At 46.5% G+C, this 21,969-nt stretch overlaps 1 protein-coding gene and 1 non-coding gene across 4 annotated transcripts; one reads left to right on the forward strand and one right to left on the reverse strand.

Annotated features, from left to right (window-relative positions):
- Nucleotides 1–10,036: 10,036 nt before the first annotated feature.
- Nucleotides 10,037–14,074, reverse strand: ASGR1 (asialoglycoprotein receptor 1). 3 transcript variants are annotated; one of them, XM_043903622.1, is made up of 10 exons: nt 13,955–14,022; nt 13,663–13,733; nt 13,297–13,380; nt 12,180–12,296; nt 11,940–12,035; nt 11,791–11,862; nt 11,478–11,564; nt 11,239–11,390; nt 11,057–11,163; nt 10,037–10,917 (listed from the first exon to the last, which is right to left on the reverse strand). In XM_043903622.1, exons 3-10 carry the CDS (start codon nt 13,361–13,363, stop codon nt 10,755–10,757), a joined length of 861 nt encoding a protein of 286 aa, XP_043759557.1. In that variant the 5' UTR covers nt 13,364–13,380; nt 13,663–13,733; nt 13,955–14,022; the 3' UTR covers nt 10,037–10,754. The 3 variants fall into 3 exon arrangements, with proteins under 3 accessions (XP_043759557.1, XP_043759554.1, XP_043759556.1); XM_043903619.1 differs by lacking the exon at nt 13,663–13,733 and having other exon boundaries at nt 13,955–14,074; XM_043903621.1 differs by lacking the exon at nt 13,955–14,022 and having other exon boundaries at nt 13,663–13,829.
- Nucleotides 14,075–20,242: 6,168 nt separating this feature from the next.
- Nucleotides 20,243–20,375, forward strand: LOC122695894. The gene has a single exon (XR_006341631.1). It is a non-coding gene; the product is annotated as a small nucleolar RNA SNORA1 (small nucleolar RNA).
- The last annotated feature ends 1,594 nt before the right edge of the window (nt 20,376–21,969 follow it).

Below are 21,969 nucleotides of genomic sequence, written 5' to 3' on the forward strand. Positions count from 1 at the left end.
GCCCAAGGCCTCTGTCTGACTGCTTCCTCTAAACAAGACTTCACTGTGGGAGTCTATGTGGAGACCCAACTCCGCTGCTTCACAGAACAGGCAGTGAACAGAATAACGGCTCCAACCTCACTCCCTCTAGTTCCTGCTTCCTGCTCTATCACAAGGATACACTAGAACTGTCATCTCGAGACTTCCCTGAAGGTCCAGTGATTGGGACTTCACCTTCCAATGCAGGCCAGGGCAGGTTTGATCCCTGGTCAGGGAGCTGGGATCCCACATGCCTTGCAGCGGAAAAGCCAAAACATAAAACAGACACAACACTGTAACAAATTCAATAAAGACTGTAAGAATGGTCCACATCAAATCAAAAAAAAAAAAAAAAAGAATGGTCCTCTCACCTTCTGAAAGAGTATTTTTGTTTAAACTCTCAGAAAAATGCAGCGCCCCTCCATCCTCTTGCCTGTTCCTACCTTCCCTTTCTCCTAATCACCGTCTCTGCCTTTTCGCAGCTGGAATTTTGGTGTCTGTGAATCAGTCTATTTTCTCATTTTGTTGAAAATGGAATTTTCCATTTTCTTTATTCCTTTTATGTGATCTTCAAGCAAAGCATTTAAAAAGCTGACTTCTGTGGCCGTGTTTGGATTGGAAATCCCTTCTGGAGATTTGAGGATGCTAAAACAGAATGGCCAGCGGCTGCGGTTATGGCCTCATGGAGAAGTGGGTCTGTCAGAAAGATGCCAGCATGCAGAAAGAGTGTCCTGACAGCATTTGGGGTCCTTCCAGGAGCCTCAAGATCAGCTCTACCCCTGTCCTTCACAAGGTTTGGTTTTATGAGTCAATAAACTCTCCTTTTGGTTTCTGTCACTTTCAAAAAGGGAGTTCTGACTAATACAGGGAGTAGCCACGCTCCCTGGTCATCTTTTCCTTGTTAGCTTGGTTTGTCCAGGTCCCGCTGCCCCAGTCTGACACATAACACAAAGTGGCTGTTGATCCCCAGTAGGAGTATAAAATGGGTCCCCTCCTATAAACCAGCATCAAACATGCCAGGATGCAAGAAACAGTCAACCACAGGAAGCCCCGCATCCTTCTACCTCATCCAGCATGTCAAGTCCACCCTCCAAGCCATGTTTCCCACATCATGACCACATTCTCTCTGTCCCGTGTTCCCGTTCCACCTTGGACATCATTTCTAGGCTTGGCTGTTGCTCCCAAGGCTACCTCCAATCTCTCAAAAGGATGTGTTGGGTAGTGGTCCTGGACCCACAGAAAAGGCATTTCAGAGTTAGAGAGGCTTGTTATAAAATGATCAAAGATTCATGAAAGATATAACAATGGTACGATTTTATGTACTCAATGAAATAACCTCAACAAATATAAAGGAAACACTTACTAGAACTACAAAGAGAAACTGACAAATCCACCATTGCAGTGGAAGATTTAAACATGCTTCTTGCAATTATAGCAAAGACATGGAAACTCTGGAAAACCCAATTTAAAAACTCGATTTAATAACATATAGAAAGTCAAAAGAATTAAAGATTACACAGTCTACTCGACACCTGGAATCTATACTAAATTGGCTGAGTAACAGGCTGGAGGCAAATCTCAACAAGTCTCAAGGAAGATATATCATATAGATCTTTCACCGAAACTCAGCTAGTAAGAAGTCATTAACAAGTAGAGAAATTGAAACATTCTTGTACAGTTGAAAATCTTTTTCTGACTGCACCTCGAGGCATGCGGAATCTTAGTTCTGACCCCTGTGGAGTTTTATTTTTAATTGGAGAACCACTTGAGTTGGTTGGTTTCCCTGCTGCCAGGAAACATCACAGCACCTTGGCACAGCATGGAACAGAGCTGGGGCCGTCCGCCCCGTGGCTAGTGGGGTAGGGTTCGGGGTTCGGGGTTCAATCCCTGGGTCAGGAAGATCCCCTGGAGAAGGCTCGTTCCAGAGGGAAAGTCCTCTCAGGGGACACAATAGGGCGGGGGGTGGCAAGAAAGGCTAACTAGAGCTTGTTTTCCTCTCTTCTGACTCCCCTTCCCCGTATGCACGTGTGTGTATGCACACATATACACACATACAGACACACATACACAAAGAGACATGCACGCTTACACACAGACACATATATACACCTACATACACACACTTACACAAACATACAAACCTACACACAGACACATAAACACACACGTAACACAGTAACCCAAATATTCTTGAGTTTTCCAGCCTCCCGTGCCTTACAATCTCTTTTAATGCTTCAGACAAGTCTATGACTCCTCAGTCCTGCAATGCCCCTGCAAGTCTGCCTCCCTCAAATCCAGGCCACAGCCTTTACTCCGAAAAGCAAGGTTAGCCTGAGGCCATAAAAAGGAAGATAAGACAACGACTGCAGAGGGAACAGGAGGTCAGATGGGGAATTTTTGATGAAAAAGCCTTTGAATGTGGGGAGCATCCATGGAGAGGGAGAAGATGAAAATATGGAGAAAAGCAACAATCACCGGAGTGATTTAAGAAAACATAGAGCAACTGGAGGGATTTTTAAGAATCTCTCTGCAATGAAGGAGATCCGGGGTTCAATCCTTGGGTGGGGAAGAGCCCTGGAGAATGGAATGGCAACCCACTCCAGTATTTTTGCCTGGAGAATTCCACGGGCAGAGGAGCCTGACAGGCTACAGTCCATGGGATCTCAAAGAGTCAGACATGACTGAGCAACTAACTCACTTTTCACTTTATTATTACATAGATGGGATTATATTGTACATATTATCTTGCAACCTGGAATTTTTTTTTTTACTTACTTTCTTTCTTTTTTTAAAGATTCTTTTTTTGACCTGGACCCGATTTTCTAAAGTCTTTACTGACTTTATTACAATATTGCTTCTGTTTTATGTTTTGGTTTTTGGCCAGTAGGAATGTGGGATCTTAGCTCCCCTACCAAGGATCGAACCTGCACCCCCTGCATTGGAAGGCAAAGTCTTAACCACTGGACTGCCAGGGAAGTCCCTCTTCTGCTCTAACTACTCCCATAAATTTGCATCTTGCATTCCAGACTCTGTTCTCTGGGGGAAAGGGTCCAGTGGGCAATACCTAACATACAAGCCCATCCCTACTACATCACGGAGGCGAGGGGGCAGGTATGGTCCCCCTTGGGCTTCTCATGCCCTCAAGTAAATACAGAATGAGGGATTCCCTAAAACTGATGACAAGTGTTTACTGCAATATCCTGCCTCTCTGTTGGGCTTTTTTTTCCTTCTTGTTATTGTAGGAGTTCTTTATACTCTGAATATTAATTACTTGTTATAAACATTGCAATTATTTAATCCAAGTCTACCGCTTGTTTCCAATTTTAGTGAAGTCAAATCTGTCCATATTTTCTGGAGAAGTAAAATATCATTTCCCCGTATTTCACTTGTAAAAAAATCTACGATGTCCTGTATTTCTATTAAATCATATCCACAGACCTGCATTTTCTGTTTCAACTATAATGAATAAAACACACACAAAAAAGAGAGAATAATACGATGAACACCCAAGTACCGTTGCTCCCTTCAACAATCAACATATGACAGGTTTTGTTTCTTCTACACCCATCCCAGCGTGCCCCCCGACCCCACTGAACTGTTTCAGAGCACATCTCAGACATGTGATTTCACCTGTAAATATTTCAGCATGGATATCTAAAATAGAGAATCTTCTGGTGTTTCAGCTGTGCCCTGTGGCATGCGGGATCTTAGTTCCTAGAAAGGGATTGAACACTTGTCACCTGTGCTGGGAGAGTGGAGTCAACCACTGAAAGGTCAGGGAAGTCACTATTCTATTTTTAACTTAACCAAAACACATCCTATTATACCAAAAATAACTGACAATAATGCCTTAACCAGGTAGTATTCAAAATTACCTGGTATTCCCAGTATGTCTTTTTTCCAAAAAAAATTCTATTTTTATTTTAATTTATTTTAAATTAATTTTTATTGGCATATAGTTGATTCAGTTCATGCATGCTTAGTCGTATCTGACTCTTTGTGACCCCATGGACTATAGCCCACCAGGCTACTCTGTTCATGGCATTCTCCAGACAAGAATACTGAAGTGGAAAAAAAAAAGAATAATATTGAAGAGGATAGCCATTCCCTTCTTCAGAGGATTTTCCTGACCCAGGGATAGAACTCAGAGCCTGGAAGGTTATAGCCCAAAGGGTTGCAAAGAGTCAGATCTGAATGAAAGACTACAGATATTCACACATTGATTTTTTTTTTGTTTTTGTTCTTTTCCTGGGCTTCCGTGGTAGCTCAGATGGTAAAGAATCTGCCTGCCGTGTATACATACAGTAGTGTATATATGTCAATCCCAATCTGCCAGTTTATCCCTCACCCCCTTCATGCCTTATACCATAATTTTAGAAAATTTCTACATTATAGAAATTAAAGTTTAGAAAATAAATATGTTTATTTTCTATATCTACGGCTTCCCTTGTTAAAGAATCCACCTGCAATACAGGAGACCTGGGTTTGATCCCTGGGTTGGGAAGATCCCTTGGAGAAGGGAAAGGCCTGGAGAATTCCATGGACTGCATAGTCCATGGGGCTGCAAAGAGTCAGACATGACTGAGCGACTTTCACTTTCAACTTTCACTATGACTCTACTTCTGCTTTGTAATTAAGTTCATTTGTGCCATTTTTTTTTTAGATTCAACGTATAAACAACGTCATATATTTGCCTTTCTCTGTCTGACTTACTTCACTTAGTATGACAATCTTTAGGTCCATCCATGTTGCTGCAAATGGCATTATTTTGTTCTTTTTCATGGCTGAGTGATATTCCATTGTATGTATATGTGCTGATGTGCTCATTTGGGGCCAACTCTTTGCAACCCCATGGACCGTAGCCCGCCAGGTTCCTCTGTCCATGGAATTTTCCAGGCAAGAATACTGGAGTGGGTTGCCATTTCTTTCTTCATGTATGTATATACCACATCTTCTTTATCCATCCATCCATTGATGGGTATTTAGGTTGCTTTCATGTTCTGGTTATTGTAAATAGATCTACAATGAATACTGAAGTGCATATATCTTTTTGAATTATATTTTTATTTAGATATATGCCCAGAAGTGAAATTGCTGAATTATATGCTAACTCTAGTTTTATTTTTTAAGGAATCTCCATACTTTTCTTCATAGTGGCTGCACAAATTTACATTCCTAGCAACTGTATAGGAGGGTTCTCTTTTCACCACACTCTTTCTAGGATTTACTGTTTGTAGATTTTTGATGTTGGTCATTCTGATCAGTGTGAGGTGGTACCTCATTGTAGTTTTGATTTGCATATCTCTAATAATTAGTGACAGTAAGCATTTTTTCATGTGCTTTTGGGCATCTGTATGTTTTCTTTGGAGAAATGCCTATTTAGACCTTCCACCAATCTTTTGTTTGGGTTTTTTGGTTTTTTGTTGACATAGAGCTGCATGAGCTGTTTGTATATTTTGCAGGTTAACCCTTTGTTGGTCACTTCCTTTGCAACTATTTTCTTCCATTTTGTGTGTTGTCTTTTTTTTTTTTTATGATTTCCTTTGCTGTGCAAAAGCTTTTAAGTTTAATTAGGCTCCATTTGTTTATTTTTGTTTTTATTTCCCCCATAATGTGTTTGTACAATTGGTGTGTTCAAATCAGGATCTAACATCCCCACATTGCACATACTGGAATGCCTCTTAATGCTCTTTTAAATACATGACAATTCCCCCTCCTTCTTTGTATCCTTTGTCATTTATTTGTTGAAGAAACCAGAAATTGGCTCTGTAAAGTCCACCCCTTACTGGATTTGACAAAATGCATACCTGTGTGCTTGCTCCTCTCCCCACTGAATTTCCTGTAAATGAGTAGATAGCACTAGAAGCTTAATTAGATTCATGTTCAAGGTTCTCTTAGAAAACTCTTTCCCAGGTGATGCTGTTTAGCCCCCATTGCATCAAAATGGGAGATACATAATGTCTGCAATTTTTTAAATTGACCTCCTCCTTTCTAATCATTTTATTCTTATTTCTCGCTCTGGATCAACGAAGTCCAGGTGATGATTCCCCTCTTTTTCTGGGTTCTGTTTCTTGAAAGTGAAAGTGAAAGTTGCTCAGTCATGTCTGACTCTTTGCAATCCCATGGACTATACAGTCCATGGAATTCTCCAGCCCAGAATACTGGAGTGGGTAGCCTTTCCCTTCCCCAAGGGATCTTCCCAACCCAGGGATCAAACCCAGGTCTCCTGCATTGCAGGTGGATTCTTTACCAGCTGAGCCACAAGGGAAACCCGAGAATACTGGAGTGGGTAGCCTATCCCTTCTCCAATGGATCTTCCCAACCCAGGAATCAAATCAAGGTCTCCTTCATTGCAGGCAGATTCTTTACCAACTGAACTATCAGGGAAGCCCTGATAAGAAGCCCCTGTTTCTTATCTCTCCCCTTTAAGGACCGTAGCAGGGTGGAGGCTGAGATGTGTATGAACATTTTTCCTAGAGATGGACTAGAGGTGAAGTGTGGGCTCCTCCCACTCTCAGCTCTCAGCTCTGGTCTACTCAAGGTCCTTCTCTCAATGATGGCTCTTCTTATCCTGGTCCCGTCCTAGTCGCCTCCCTTCCTTAAGCAACCACTTGAATGGGGTTGACATGTCCTTGAAAATGTATGGATTCTTGAAATGTATGTAGTGCTACTGTGTGTGTAGACTATTGATTTTTATCAGTGTTCCTGGGTTCTAGCCAGCATTCTGATTTTTAGTTTTTTCATTTAATGCTGATTTTAGGCATCTCTGCATCCATACTACATGTGTGGACACGTAGTCACTGCAGATTTTTTTTCTGTGTGATATGCTTTAGAAGTTTTTTTCCAGCTTTATTGAAGTATGACTGACAAATAAAAATTGTATATATTTAAGTTGTACAATGCAATTTTTTAAAGGTGTACAACAGGGTGATTTAATGTGCATCTACACTGGAAAATGATTCCCACAAACTAACACATCCATCACTTCACATGGCTACCAATTGTGTGTGTGTGTGTGATTAGGAAACTTAAGATTTACTCTCTTAGCAAATTTCAAATATACAGTATGGTATTGTTAACTGTGGTCACCATGCCATACATTAGATCCCTATTCCATGCCATTGGTCTATTTTTTCTGTATCATTACCCTACTGTCTTTATGAATATGGCTTTGTAATATAGTCTAATAGTATTTCCCTCGTGGTCCAGTGGTTAAGACTGTGCTTCAGTGCAGGGAGTACAGGTTTGATCCCTGGTTGGGGAACTAAGATCCGATATGCCCTGTGGTGCAGCACGTGGGATATATAGCTGATTCACTTCATTGTACAGCACTAACTAACACAATATTGTAAAGCAATTATACTACAACCAAAAAAGCTAAAAAATAAAACTATTTATCTGTGTTTCCTTTATTCTTCTTCATATTTGTTTGTTTTCTACCTTTTTCAAGTATCAGATTTTCTTTTATTGAAGATATCTACATTTTTATTTTCTAGTGCATTTAAGTTTTGCTTTAAAAAAACAAACAAGTTTCTCCCCCGCCCCCACCAAAAAAAAAAAAAAAAGCTCTTTCTATTTGGGGAATTTATTGTGTCATTCTTTTTTTAAAGTTCTTTTTAAAATTATTTATGTTTCGCTGTGCTGGGCCTTGGTTGCTGTGCAGGCTTTTTCTCTAGTTGCAACATGCAGGCTTCTCATTGCAGTGGCTTCTCTTGTTGTGGAGCATGGGCTCTAGGTCACACACAGGCTTCAGTAGTAGTTGTGGTTCCCAGACTTTAGAGCACAGACTCCATAACTGTGGTGCCCAGGCTTAGTTGCTCTGCAGCATGTGGGACCTTGCCAGGCATTGGCAGAAAGATTCTTTACCACCAAACCACCAGTGAAGACCTATTTTGTTATTCTTTTTCAAGTATCTTGAGTTAAAAATTAAGCTTCTTTCCATTCAACCTTTCTTATTTTTTCAAAATAAATGCACTTAAGTCTATATAATTTTCCTTTAGGGAATTGCTTTATACTGTACCACAATCTCAGTATGCAGAGTTCTCCTTGTTTACTTCTAAACCGCTTGACTTTCATTTTTATTTTTTCTTAAATTCAAAGTTCTCTAGAAAGATGGTGAGAAATGTATATGTTGATAGATCTTTTCTGGCTATACTTTCATATTTAAATCTAACTTCATTTATTTATTTATTTTGTGGTCAGAGCATTGCTCCTTTTTAGAATCAGTGGAGGTCTTATTGGTAGGCTAACACTTTGTCTATATTGGTTGATAAACCCATGTTGCTGTTGTTCAGTTGCTCAATCATGTCTGACTCTTTGAGACCCCATGAACTGCAGCACACCAGGATTCCCTGTCCTTTACCATATCCTGGAGCTTGCTGTCCATTGATAAACCCATCAGTGTCCATAAAGTCTTCAACTGTTTGTCCTGTTAACTCCCATCTGGGTTGTAGGTTCTATTTGTTGGACTTTTCTCTTCCATGGTATTGTTGATTTTCCTGCCATGTTGATGATTCTGGGTTGTGGGTTCATCTTTGCATCTGTTAACTATCTGTGGATGCTGCTTTTGTTCACACTGGGGTGGTTCTGTTTCTGTGGGCATTGCAGAAGGTAAGATAGTCCCAGTGAAATGAGCAGGACCCTGCAGGGACCTCCAGATACAAAAGCTCCTCTATATCCCCAGTCTCTTGTTTATTAAAAAAAAAAAAAAAAAAGCTGTTGATTTCCAAGCCTCCCCTGAGTCACAAAAGAGCAAGCTCAAGAAGTTAATGATTTAGAACAACAGTCACAGAATCTTTAGTTCCTCCCTGAAGGACATAGATAACAGTTTCTGATGCATATTCCTGTGTTGTTTTGCAGATACTAAAATTGCCACCAAATGAAAAAAAGTTAACTGCCTGATGACTGCATCCAGACTGTAACCATGACATAAGCTCCTCCATCTCGCACAGATCAAGACCTGTAGGAACAAATCAGCTCTGGAACTGAAGATTAACTATACTTAAGACGTTACAGCGTTTGGGATGGACATGTACACACTGCTATAATTTAAATGGATAACCAACAAGGACCTACTGAACAGCACAGGGAACTCTGCTCAATGTTATGTGGCAACCTGGACGGGAGGGGAGTTTGGGGGAGAATGGATAAGCGTGAGTCCCTTCACTGTTCACCCAAAACTATCACAACATTGTTAATCAGCTATCAGTTTAGTTCAGTCACTCAGTCATGTCTGACTCTTTACAATCCCATGGACTTCAGCACGCCAGCACTCCAACTCCCAGAGCTTGCTCAAACTCATGTCCATTGAGTCAGGGATGCCATCCAACCATCTCATCCTCTGTCGTCCCCTCTCCTCCTGCCTTCAATCTTTCCCAGAATCAGGGTCTTTTCCAATGAGTTGGCTCTTTGCATCAGGTGGTCAAAGTATTGGAGCTTCAGCTTCAGCATCAGCCCTTCCAAAGAATACTCAGGACTGGTTTCTTTTAGGATTGCCTAGTTTGATCTCCTTGCAGTCCAAGGGACTCTCAAGAGTCTTCTCCAATACCACAGTTCAAAAGCATCAATTCTTCAGCGCTCAGCTTTCTTTATGGTCCGACTCTTATATCCATACAAGACTACTAGAAAAACCATAGCTTTGACTAGATGGACCTTTGTCAGCAAAGTAATGTCTCTGCTTTTTAATATGCTGTCTAAGTTTGTCATAGCTTTTCTTCCAAGGAGCAAGCATCTTTTATTTTTTTATTTTATTTATTTATTTATTTATTTGCAAGCATCTTTTAATTTCATTGCTGCAGTCACCATCTGTAGTGATTTTAGGGCCCAAGAAAATAAAGTCTCTCTGTTTCCACTGTTTCCCCATCTATTTGCCATGAAGTGATGGGACCGGATGCCATGATCTTCATTTTTTGAATGTTGAGTTTATGTTATGTTGAGTGTTAATGCTGAGTGTTAATCGGCTATACCCCAATACAAAATAAAGTTTTAAATATATGAAAAAGAGGACACTGACCAGAAGACCACTGCATGACCAGTTTATAGATGATTGTCAGAGCTAACTCTGTTGTTATGCACAGAACTCCTGCCCCACCTATGTACCCATGAAACTCCCCTTTAAAACCTCTTGCCCCTTGATTGGCAAGGAGGAGTTGATTTTTTGGGATATGAGTCATCTTCTTCCCTAGATTGCCAACTTCCACAATAAAGCCATAGTTCCTTTTACTCATCTCTCAGTACTGTATTCTTGAGAGATGAGCAACCAAACCTGAGTTCAGTAACAAACCATTAATAATGCTATTTTACAGCTGAAACACAGAAAGCAGACTAGCTTGCCCTAAATTGTATACCTGTAGAAAACAAATCCAGGCCTCTTGGCCCAAAGTGCAGACAGTTCTCAGGATGACCCATTGCCTGCCCAAGACTTCCTAGTGCTGACCAGCCCACTCCCGATTCCTAACCCCCAGCAAGCAGACAACTCAATGTTTTGTGTATTTCTCTTCTTTTTACTCTAAAAAAAATCCAGTTGACAATAATAACCTGCAAACTATAGAAAGCAGCATGGGTTTCAATCTCCTCGCCCCTCTAAACATCATTCTACATTCCTCAGACACCATCCTTCCCCCTTTCCTCTAAAATCTTAGATGAAAATCCAGAAGCCCCCAGATAGAAGGGCCCCTAACCAGGACCCCTACGTCAGGTAAAGGCATTGAGGAAATAAATTAGGGGAGAGGAGGCTCTTAGCTGTCATCGCCTCTGTCCCGTGGGGCCTCACAGACCCAGCGGTAGGGCCTCGGGCAGACGTCATCATTCCAGCGGCCGTCCTCCGTGAAGTGGGCACAGTCCTCACCCCCTCCGAGCCCGTGCCCGTACCAGTCGTCTGGCTGCTCTGGCGCCCAGTTCCTAAAGAGACCAAAGAGATGTGGACCCCAGCGCCTGAGACCCTGAGCCCAGCCGTGGACCCCCCAGCCCCTGGGACCTGCCAGGCTGGGATGATGGACCATAGATGGAGGGGCAGAGCCTCGGGGACGCACACACTCACTTGAAGCCTGTCTCGTAGTCCGTCCCGTCCACCCATTTCCAGGGCCCATTTTCATCCGTGAGGCCTATCCAGGTATTTACAGGGCCCATGTGGTGCTGGATAAATTTCTGGGGAGAGAGGAGGGGCTGGTGACCTCTCCTTAGACCTGCCAACCTCCCAGCCGGGCCCTACCAGAACCTCACCTGCTCCTCCCAGGAGCCCACCACCACTAGGTGGGCGTTCTCTAACTGGCAGTACTTCTCAGCCTCCGGCCAGGGCTTCCCGGAGCGAGAGAACCAGTAGCAGCTGCCTTCATAATCCATCCAGTTCACTGGGCAGCAGGCCTTTTCAGAGCCTGGGGCGGGAGGCAGAGCGGGTGTGAGGGGCTATGGGGAAGTGGGTTGGGCAGGCAAGCAGGACTGAGCACCCCCCACCCCCTCACCATTGCCCTGGAGGACAGACATCTGACAGCTCAGGCTTCGCAGGTCAGACACAAACTGCTTCACGTGGAGCAGCAAGCTGGAGTGATCTGGGGAGACAGAGGGCAGAGGGGGAGGGGGATGAGGGTAGGGAAAGGCAAGGAAGTCACGATGAACACTGGGGGCTGGGAAGGTTCTGTCATCTGCCTGCTGGGGCGTGAAGATAGATCGCAGATACTTCAGCCACAATGCCCCTTGGTTTGGTCTGAGAGACCTCGATATCCCGAAAGCGCAGGCGCACTCACATCCCCCCCCCCCCCTCCCGCCCCCGCTGACCTGCATTCAGTTCCTGCTGCTGTCTCTCCAGCTGGGACTCCAGGGACTTCATCTTTCTGCCCACATTTCCTCCTAAGGGAGAGACTTGCTCAGTGTCTCAATGGCCCTAGTGTTCCCAGCCCCCCAGCCCCAGCCCCAGCCCTCCTCACCCTGAACGCTCAGGGCCTTGACCTTGGCCTCTGTGCTCACTGTGAGGTTGCTGAAGGTCTCTCTCAGGGCCCGGAGCTCTTCCTGCAGCTTGGAGTCTGGGCAGAAGAGGGTGCGGACAGGACAAAATGAGGGGGCTGCTTCCCACATCACAGCAGCCAGCTCTTCCGCCCCCCGCGCCCCCCCCCCCCACCATCACCTTGCTCCCTTCCCAAACACCCCCTACCCCCTGGGGAACCCACTCTGGGATCCGATCACACAGAGAACCACTAGCAGCAGGAGGCTAAGGCCCATGGAGACCAGGAGGAGGCTGGGTCCGGTGCAGATACGCCGACTGAATGAATGAGGAGGAGGCGGCCCTGCAAGAGAGGAGGTCAGGGGCTCAGGGACAGAGGGGAACCTGGGGCAGCTCTGGGGTCCTAGGAGGAGGGCAGCCTGAGCCTCCTGTAGGAGACTAGGAGGAACTTTATGGATGAAGAAATCTGGGCGGTAGGTGACCGGGAGGAGCTGGATGCATCGAGAGGTGGGAAGCGGTGCGAATCTTTCTGCTGGAGCCCTACCCAGGCTCTAGGCCTTTGCTGGCACCTAGTGGCCGGATCGAGTCACTGCCGCATCCTAAGCCAAAGCCTGGAGAAGGGAGTTTGCAAGCTGGAGGCGAGGGGGCGAGGGGGTCTTGCAGGTGGGGCAAGAGAAACGGGTTTCTTGCTCTCCCCTTGGATCCCACTCCTCTTTGTCTGGGCGCAGGGAGGCAGAGTAACCAGACTTCAGGTCGACCAAGTTGTGCCCACCCGGGAGCCCTGTTTCAGTGAGCTGAAATGCGGGGGCTTCCCCTCCGTTTTTGCTGGTAGTCCATTCCCCCACCGCAGGGCACTCCCCACTCCCTTCTGCCAAGCACTCCATCCTGGCTCAGCCCCAACAGAAACATCTCTACTCGCAGGAGAAAGAAAGAGGGCTTGACTCATCCTCCTCCAGTCAGAGCTCCCTGAGGCCTGCCACAGAAATTTTCTCCTTGACCCAAAGGATCCCTGACACCTGTGCACTCATACATACTCACACTCACACACATACACTTGGCCAAGGCTCACCGGTGTTGGAAGAGGAAGAAGAAGAGGGTCTAACTTCTTGCAGTTAACTCCCACATCCCCTGGGCAACCCCCTCCCCACCAGGGTCCTGAGAAGTCGGTGACAAGGCGAAGGGCAGGAGGGTCATGAAGGAGCCTGGGGACAACTGCCACCAAGAAAGGGTCTCCAATCCTACACCCTGTGAGCCGAGCAGACCCAGGGAGAGGCAGGGTCAGGGGAGGGGGCGACAGCCATCTAATGCTCGCCTTTCAGAAATGGGGGGAGGTGTCCCCTCACTTTTTCTGTGCTGATGGTCATTCTCCTCGTTGTCCAGATGCTGAAGATCTTGATACTCCTTTGTCATGGTAGGGCCGGCTGGGCCTGAGACCAGGTCAAGGCTGGGGTTAGGGCTGAGGCAGAGGCTGAAGAGCTGGGGTGTGGGGTTCGGTCTCTTTCCAGGTGATCAGTGACTGCGTGGAGATCTTTCTTCTTGCTCCTGTTCCCTCCAGGCCTGACATCCAAAATCTATCTTCTGAAGTTTTTCCACTCTGTCTCCACCCCTCCGGACGTGGATTCCATTCATCCCCTCCCCCACCCCACTCCACAGTTAGTTCCTCCACCTCCTTTCTTCCCCCCAACCCCCTTTCTTCCCCTTTTACTTGCCAAAAGTCTCAAGGTTGATTTGTGGGTCCCTCAATGCTGCACAGATCCCAGGCTAAGAAACAGGCTGAAGCCTGGAGAATTAGCACAGACAGCTCTGGGTGGTGGGAGGGGAGGGGGCAGGGTCCATTCAAAGGCCCTGAGCCCTGTGTGTCTGCCTGTCTGTGTGACTGTGTGTCCAAACACACCAAACCTGGCATCTCCAGTGCCCGGGACTTTGGACGTAAACAGAGGTAGAAATGGATTTGGAACTCAGGGTGGGTGTGGGGGTGGGAGCAGGGATGGGTTGCCTCACCTTTCCTTCCCAGGGATGGAGAGTCTCCTTGTTCTGTTCCCCATCCTTGCATGCAGCCACCCCACTCAAGGAACTGTTTGGGAGAGGTCCAGACCAGGAGGGGCTGGGGTGCAGCTGGCTGGTTCCCCTCTGCCCCACTCCCCTTTCACTTCCTGTCTCTGAATTTCCCAGAACTGTTGATCTCTCCAAATATCTCTGACCAGGATCAGAGGGCCCGAGCTCTGCTCTTGCCCAATCCAGGCCTATGACCCTGGCATCTGAGCCTGGGCCCGGCTTCCTGGGGCTCAGTTACCAGACACCCCAGCCTGGGGCTGAATGGCTCTCCTGGGGAGTAAAGTCCTCCAAGCTGCCTGGGGGGCAGGGGGCAGAGGTGGCAGGAAGGCAGGCTTTTCCCCACTCAGCTGGATTGGTGCCAGCAAACCTCCAGTGACTCCTGTGTGCTTCTCCCTTGTTGCATGTGTCACTGCAGTCATGTCAGACTCTTTGCGACCCTATGGACCGTAGCCCGCCAGGCTCCTCTGTCCATGGGATTCTCCAGGCCAGAATACTGGAGTGGGTTGTCATGCCCCCCTCCAGGGGAGCTTCTCAACCCAGGGATTGAACCTGCGTCTCCTGCATTGCAGGTGGATTCTTTATCCAGTGAGCCACCTGGGAAGCCCTTTCCCTCATTACCTCCTCTCATTAGCCCCAGAGCACACCCCTATTTGATTCGGAAATAAGGAAACTGAGGCCCTGAATGGTAAGAGCTTACCCAGAGTCCAAACAGCAGAGGCAAGCCTGGAATGTGAACAGCCAGACTCCCGGGACCTGTGTGCTACTCCCAGAACCAGGGTCCCATCCCGTCACCACAGCTGGGCCCTGGGGTCCCAGAGATACTAAAAGTGGTCCCTCACAGCCCCATGGAGAGTTCACGGAGGGCTAAATCCTGGGAGTGTATGGATTGGAATTATGCTAAATTAGAAACTGGGCTTCCCTGGTGGCTCAGTGGTAAAGAATCCTCCTACCAATGCAGGAGTCATGGGTTTGATCCCTTGTCCAGGAACATCCCACATGCCAACTAAGCCCAGGCACTGCAACTACGGAGTCTGTGCTCTAGAGCCCACAAGCCCCAGAGCCTGTGCTCAAGAGAAGCCACTAGAATGGGAAGCCCAGGCCCCACTAGAGTGTAGCCCCCACTCGCTGCAACTAGAGAAAAGCCCACACAGCAACTAAGACCCAGCATAGCCAAAAATAAAATAATCAATTAATTAAAATTTTTTTAAGAAATTGGACAATGTTAATGACATTAGTAAGTCTTGCTTTAGACCCCAAATATAACATCATGGGAATCCTATGTTATGATTACTTCAGTGAGAAAACTAGATCCGAGTTAGAAGAGTTTACATTATGTGAGATATTCAGGAACACGTCCCTTGCATAAAATAAGAAGCCCTGGCTGCACCCTCGTTTGTGTCTTGAAAAGCTTCACATTGTTTGCATGTACTGGGACTGTGGCCAGTAATTTTGGTGACTACTGGGCTGTTGATTTCGCTTGCTCTGATATTATCAGTTACAATCTGCTTTATTCAGGCAAACAAACCTATGTTGTTTCGGTCAGAATACCGGTCACCCTTACAGGAGTGAGGATTGGAAGGAGTTTCTGGGTGATGGAAATATCCTACTGCTTGATCTGGACGCCGGCTGCAAGGCTGCAAGTTTGTAAAACCCATACACTGAAGATCTGGGCATTCTTCTATTTGCATATTATACTGGAATTAAGATGTTCTTATAAGCTGGTTCTACGCTATAACCATGTTCTCAAACCCATTGCTTAGGGAGCAGTCCGTGAACCAGTAATGAAAAACACCCCAAAATCAACAACTTTAGGGTGAGAGTCAGAGGTGATGAAACACCATGAGGAAAGCCAGATAAACAACATGATACACCCGCTGGCTGACTTACAAGCCAGCTCTCTCTGTGAGACCAGAGATAACCCTGAGAGACCAAGAAGTAGCTAAAAACAAAACCATGACACATGGTGGTAGACACATGCACCTTGAGAACTCTTTACATCTATCCCTTTAAGAATATATACCTTGGGAATTCTCTGGTGGTCCAGTGGTTAGGACTCTGTGCTTTCATTGCAGTGGCAAGGGTTTGATCCCTGATTGGGGAACTAAGATCCCGCAAGCTGTGTAGCACAGTCAAAAAACAGAGAGCGAAAATATAGACTTTGCAAGGTCTTCAGAGACAGAGCCTCATGTGTTCATTTTCTATCACACCCCAAATGTAGTGGCTTGAAACGACACCCATTTATTAGCTCACAGCTCTGTAGGGCAGAAGTCCAAGAGGAACCCCAGCTGAGTTCCCATCTCAGGGTCTCTTGAAGCTGAGATAGAGGTGCTGGCAGGACCGTATTCATTTCTGGATGCAAAGGAGAAGAAGAATCTACTCTCAAACATGTTCCAGTTGTTGACAGAATCCACTTCCTCGCAGCTGTAGAACTGAGGTCCCCATCTCCTTGCTGACTGGTGGTCGGGGGCCACCCTCTGTTCCTCGAGGCCACTTGCCTTCCTCATCACATGACAACCCCACCCCCACCCCGTCCGCAAAGTTAGCAACAGTGCCTGGTATGCTCCTGGAACTCCAGATCTCTCTGATTCCCCCTGTGCTCCTGGGATTAGATTAGGCCCACCTGGAGAATCTTCCTGTCCTAAGGTCAGCCGTGTACACAACATACACAAAAGCTTAAGAATGGGAGTCCAAGGGACTTCCCTGGTGGTCCAGTGGTTAAGACCCCACCCTTCCAATGCAGGGGGTGCAGGTTCAATCCCTGGTCAGGGAACTAAGATCCTGTGAGGTGCAGCCAAGAAAAGATCTTTTGAATTAAAAAAAATTTTTTTTAATTGAAAAAAAAAGCGGGGGGAAGTCAGAGGTGATAAAACACTTTGAAGAACGCCAGATGAAGGACACAATACACTGGATGCTGAATTACAGGTCAGCCCCCTGTACTATGTGTATGGCTATCTGTAAGTTTCACTACATACAATGTAATGATTGAGAGAGCGCCAGCAGCATGCTCACAGGTGCTGGGGAGGACAGCAGGGTTGTCGGAGCCACTTTTAGAACTCCACCTCATTATGCAGAGCAAACCTGTTCCCTCTGAGTACTCGTCCCCTCAGGATGCAGAGAGCAATTCAGAGAGCCTGGGCTCCAAACCTGGGAATCCCACCTCCAGGGTGGTCGTGAAAGGCTCCCTAGAGGAGGTCTGTGAAGCTGGTCTGAAAAAACAGGAAGGATTTTATCAGTTGTAATAATCAAGTTTCTCTTCAGTGGGATAAAAGGCCAGAGGGGTGGCTTGGGCCGCCCTGAGGAGAGCCTTGAATCTCAGGGGAAGGTAGCTTGAATGTCATTCAGGAGCACAGAGGTCTCCTGACTGGGAGGACATGCGCCCCAAGGAAGTCACAAGATCATCCATTAAGCGAGTGGCAAGAACATTTAGGGAATTTCCTGCTGGCCCAGGGGTTAGGACTCCATGCTCTCACTGCTGAGGGCCTGGATTCAATCCCTGGTTGGAGGACTAAGGTCTCAAAAGTTGTATGGTCCTGCTGAAAAAAAAAAAAAAAAAGATCCTTTATATATATTTTTATCTCTCTTCTTTAGAGGTCTACTCGGGGAGATGAGTTATAATGTACATAATAGACTTGTACAGTGGTATATGTGTATTAGTGATCTATTGCTGTAAAATGATCCCTCAAAAAAAATAAGCAATTTAAAACAAGGAATATTTATCATCTCAGTTTCCAGGAGTCAGGAATCTAGCTGCAGCTTAGCCAGTTGGTTCTAGCTCAGAGTCTCTTATGAGGTTGCAGTCGGATGTCATTCAATGCTTCGTTTGTTTGAAGACTTGACCGAGACTGCAGGCCCAGCTTCCAAGGAGACCCACAGGACTGGCAGGTGAGTGCTGACTGTTGGCAGGTGGCCCCTCCACAGGACTGCTTGAGTGCCCTCACAACATGGCAGCTGGCTCCCCCCAGAGCAAATGATCCGAGAGCACAAGGTGGAGGCTGCAATTTCTTCTATGATCCAGCCTCAGAAGTAATGCTCCATCATCTCCACAATGTCCTAATGGTTCCTCAGTGCAGAAGGGAACCACGCCAAGAGTGTGAATGCCAGGGGGTGAGAATACTCAGGGGTCATCTTGAGGGCTGACTCCCACAGGATGGCCAGAATTATTAAATGAGTGAATATACACTGGGGGACACTCACTTGAAAGCATTTTACTGATGTTGGCACCTGAACAACAAAGTTAAAGACTACAGCGGCCCATGACGTGTCAACCCACTCTAGTATTCTTGCCTGGGAAATCCCATGGGAGGAGGAGCCTGGCAGGCTCCAGTCCCTGGGGTCACAAAGAGTCAGACATGACTCAAGTGAGTTAGCACGTACACACGCATGCACAGGAGCCCATGAGGAGCTGCAGGCAGGGCAGTGGTGAGGTCAGAGCTGTAAGCTGAGCAATGGCCTGGCTTTGGGGTGGCCGACGGGTCAGAGATGCCCTCCCCGAGAGACAAAGAGCTCAGCCAAGAGGCCGCTGATCTGGTCCCATTGAGAAAGTGTGAGGCTTGAGGCCAGAGAGGGAAGGTAACCCGGACAAAAGTTTGCAGAGGACTAAGTGGACCTCTGGAGACCAGAGATTTCTGGTGATGATAAAGCCAGAGTCCTGGGTGCTGCCCTGTGATGAGGGCATAGTGTGAAGAAAGCAGCCCAGGATAGAGTTTCCACCTGTGGGGAGAAGCAGAAGAAAGAGCCCCAGGAAGTGGGGGTGACCTTCAGGGCCAGATCTGGGGAACCCAAGTGCCATATTAAAGATGGTCAAGGAGAAAGGGGGGTAGGCCTCCTATCAGGGTGAGTCAGGAAGAGGGAAGTGCTTTTCTGGCAGCTGGAGGCAGAGCCCTGGGCAGCTGGGGGATGAAGAAAGGGTTGGTGGGGAGAGGGGGTGTGTGGACACTGGGAAGGAAGGATACTGATGGCCAGAGGTCCCCAGGAAGGATGTAAAGGGGATGGAAAACTAGTGCAGCAGAAAGAACCTGGAAGCCACTGTCAGATCTGAGTTCATTTTATCTGGAAAGTGCTTTAATGCCCACCTGAAAGTCAGGTCAAGGTTAAATAAGCTCATGAGTGGAAAGCCCTTAGCACAGTGGCACATACCAAGTGCTCTGTGCACACTATTTTTATCATTGTTATTAGCAGGACAGCCAAGAGTTGCATTATCTCAGAGCCTCTGCAAGAGGGGAGAGGGGAAGGCTGGTCAGCAGAGCAGGGGGTGTCTTTCCCCAAATCCCAGAGGGTGTGAGCAACTTCCCAGGGACAGAGCTGGGGTCCTGGGGTGTTTTCTGAGTTAAGACAGCCCCCTCCCCTTCTGTGGAGAAGGAGATCTGGGTCCTGACCCCTCAGCCCTTGCCCACACCTCTCTGAGTGCTTTCAACCTGGCATTTGGAGTGGACCCCAGACACAGAAGGTTGGAACTGCAGCCGCCTCTCATCACCCTGCAGACTGCAGAGTCACATACCCAGTATCCCAGTAGAAGAGGTGATGACAAACAGCCAGAGGGGCACAGAGGAGGCTCAGTGCTGACCTTCCAAAGACGGTGACCTGTGGTTCCCCAGATCTAGCCGAGGCTGACTTGGCCTTGGGTGGAGGGAAGACAGGAGAGGCTTGGGAGATGCACTCGGGCTGGAAGGGCTCAGTGCCAGGAGTTTAAAAGGTGACCCGATAAGCCCACCCAAGGGCTACAGCATCCCCTCCCTGGGACAGAGTGAGAGCCCCCCTGCCCCGCCCCCTCCCACTCCCACAGGTGGTCCTGGCCCTGGCTCCAGTGTTTTGTGCTGAGACATCCAGGATCCTGTGATCCAGGACTCTCTCTGGGACTCCTCCTTCCTACTTTGATTTAGAGGGTGAAAATTTTAAAACTCCAAATGCTTCCAAGTTTTCTTTAACTTTCAGTTTTACTCAGTAACAGAGAATAGATCAAGAGGCCAAGAGCAACCATCCTTACCACATTCTAATATCCGCCAGGCAGTGTGCCATAGGTTTTATGTGTTTTTTTCCCTTTATTCCTCACAAGAATGCAACCAGGTGGTTATTGTTCCCATTTAACAGCTAGGGAAACTGAGACCCAGAGAAATGGAGCTCCTTGGCCAGTGAGTGACACCACATCTCTCATCTGAAAACTCAGGACCACCTCCTCCCTGGCTCTCTACTGCCCCCTATGGTACCTTCTCCACCAGGACCCTGTTCAACCTGGCCACTCCCATCCAAGGGGACTTTTCACAGCGTTTATAACATCCACGTGATGTTAATGTGGCTATACTGAGAACACAGGTTTTGCTTCTGTCACTGTAATTTTATTGCAGTGGTGACAGTGAGACCTGTAATTATTTTTTCTTTTTTTTGCTAGGCTCATGAGTAAAAATTGGATATAACAAGGGTTTTCAATATTAGGAAAGATGAAGGAATAAATAGCAACCTACTTGCTACATTTAACTTCTAGAGTCTTAAAGTAAATTACTTGAGGAAATTGGATCCCAAAGATTACAGGTGGGGAATTTTTAAGTGTGTCCATATTCCACTGGTGCTCAAAGAGGCTCAACTAAAAGAATTATGGGCTGACTTACATAACAGCTGTGGATTGAGCAAAACTTTTTTGAAAGAGCTATCTTATTTTGAAGATTATGACTGTGGAGGAACCAAGGTGATTGGCAGTGGAAAGAATCAGTGGAATTTTAAGGAATGCGAAACTCATTAAAATTTTATTGACTTAGATAAATTTTGCCTATGTTATACACAATTCAAAAGAAAGAAAAAAACTCTTTACACTTAAAAAAAAAAACCCAAAAACCCACCTGAAGTCCTCAGGCCTGGCCGACTCCTCTGACCTCCTTTCTACTTCTCTCTCTCCCCCAACCCTGCTCCGCTCCCTGACCTCCTCCTGCTCAACACTACAAACTTTTTCCTACTTCACTTCCTCTACCTGGCACACTCCCCTACCCCAGACTTTGTCCGCTCTCAACTCAAAGGCTGCTCCAAGAAGAGACCTTCCTGACCACCCTGTGTCAACCAGCAAGGACACACCCCCAGCAGTCACTTCCTTTCTTCAACAGAATCATCATTACCTTAAATTCCCTGAACACCCTTACTTCCCACTGTCTGTCTCTACTGAGGAGACCCAAGTTCCCTGAAGGCAGGGATACTGTGTCCCCAGCATTTCAACACTGCCTGGCACCAGGGGAGATTCAAAATAAGTTATTTGTTGAAGGAAGTAGACAGGGGTGGAGAGGACATAGGCTTTTAAAAAACAATAAATTTTAAAATAAATAAAAGTGGTGAGGGGGGAAGGAGTCAGTTTTTGAACTCATTGGAAAAGTCCCTAATGCTGGGAAAGATTGAGGGCAGGAGAAGAGGGCGGCAGATGAGATGGCTGGACAGCATCACTAATACGACGGACATGAACTTGTGCAAACTTTGGGAGATGGTGAGGGACAGGGAGACCTGGTGTGCTGCAGTCCATGGGGTCGCAAAGTCAGGCACGACTGAGCGACAACTGTGTGGGAGCCCACTGTAAAGAGCTCTTTATAGATTTGGAAGAATTCATCCCAAACTGCTAATATGCTTCTCTCTAAAGGGATGTGGAATGAGATGGGGAAGGAACTTTTTTTAACCATATGTATTTCTATATTTATTTGCAGTTTTATAAGGTACATGTATCAGTTCTGTAATCTAGAACACAACGCATGCAGAAGCAGGGAATTTTACCCCTTCTTGGTAAATTCTCCTTAACCCCTTAGATACAGACGCATTACCTGCACACACCTTCCTCGGCTCACAGCTTTCTCCCTTCGGGCCCAACGGTGGAGAATGTGAGCACAGCCTCAAACCATTTGCTCCTACGCAGAACCATGCTAAAAGAAGGGTTATGGGGGAAAGTGGTGCTTCTCCATCCAAGCAAGACCTCAGAATCATCAAGGAGGGTTCTT

Source organism: Cervus elaphus, chromosome 5, assembly GCF_910594005.1.
Source record: "Cervus elaphus chromosome 5, mCerEla1.1, whole genome shotgun sequence".
Classification (NCBI taxonomy): Eukaryota; Metazoa; Chordata; class Mammalia; order Artiodactyla; family Cervidae; genus Cervus; species Cervus elaphus.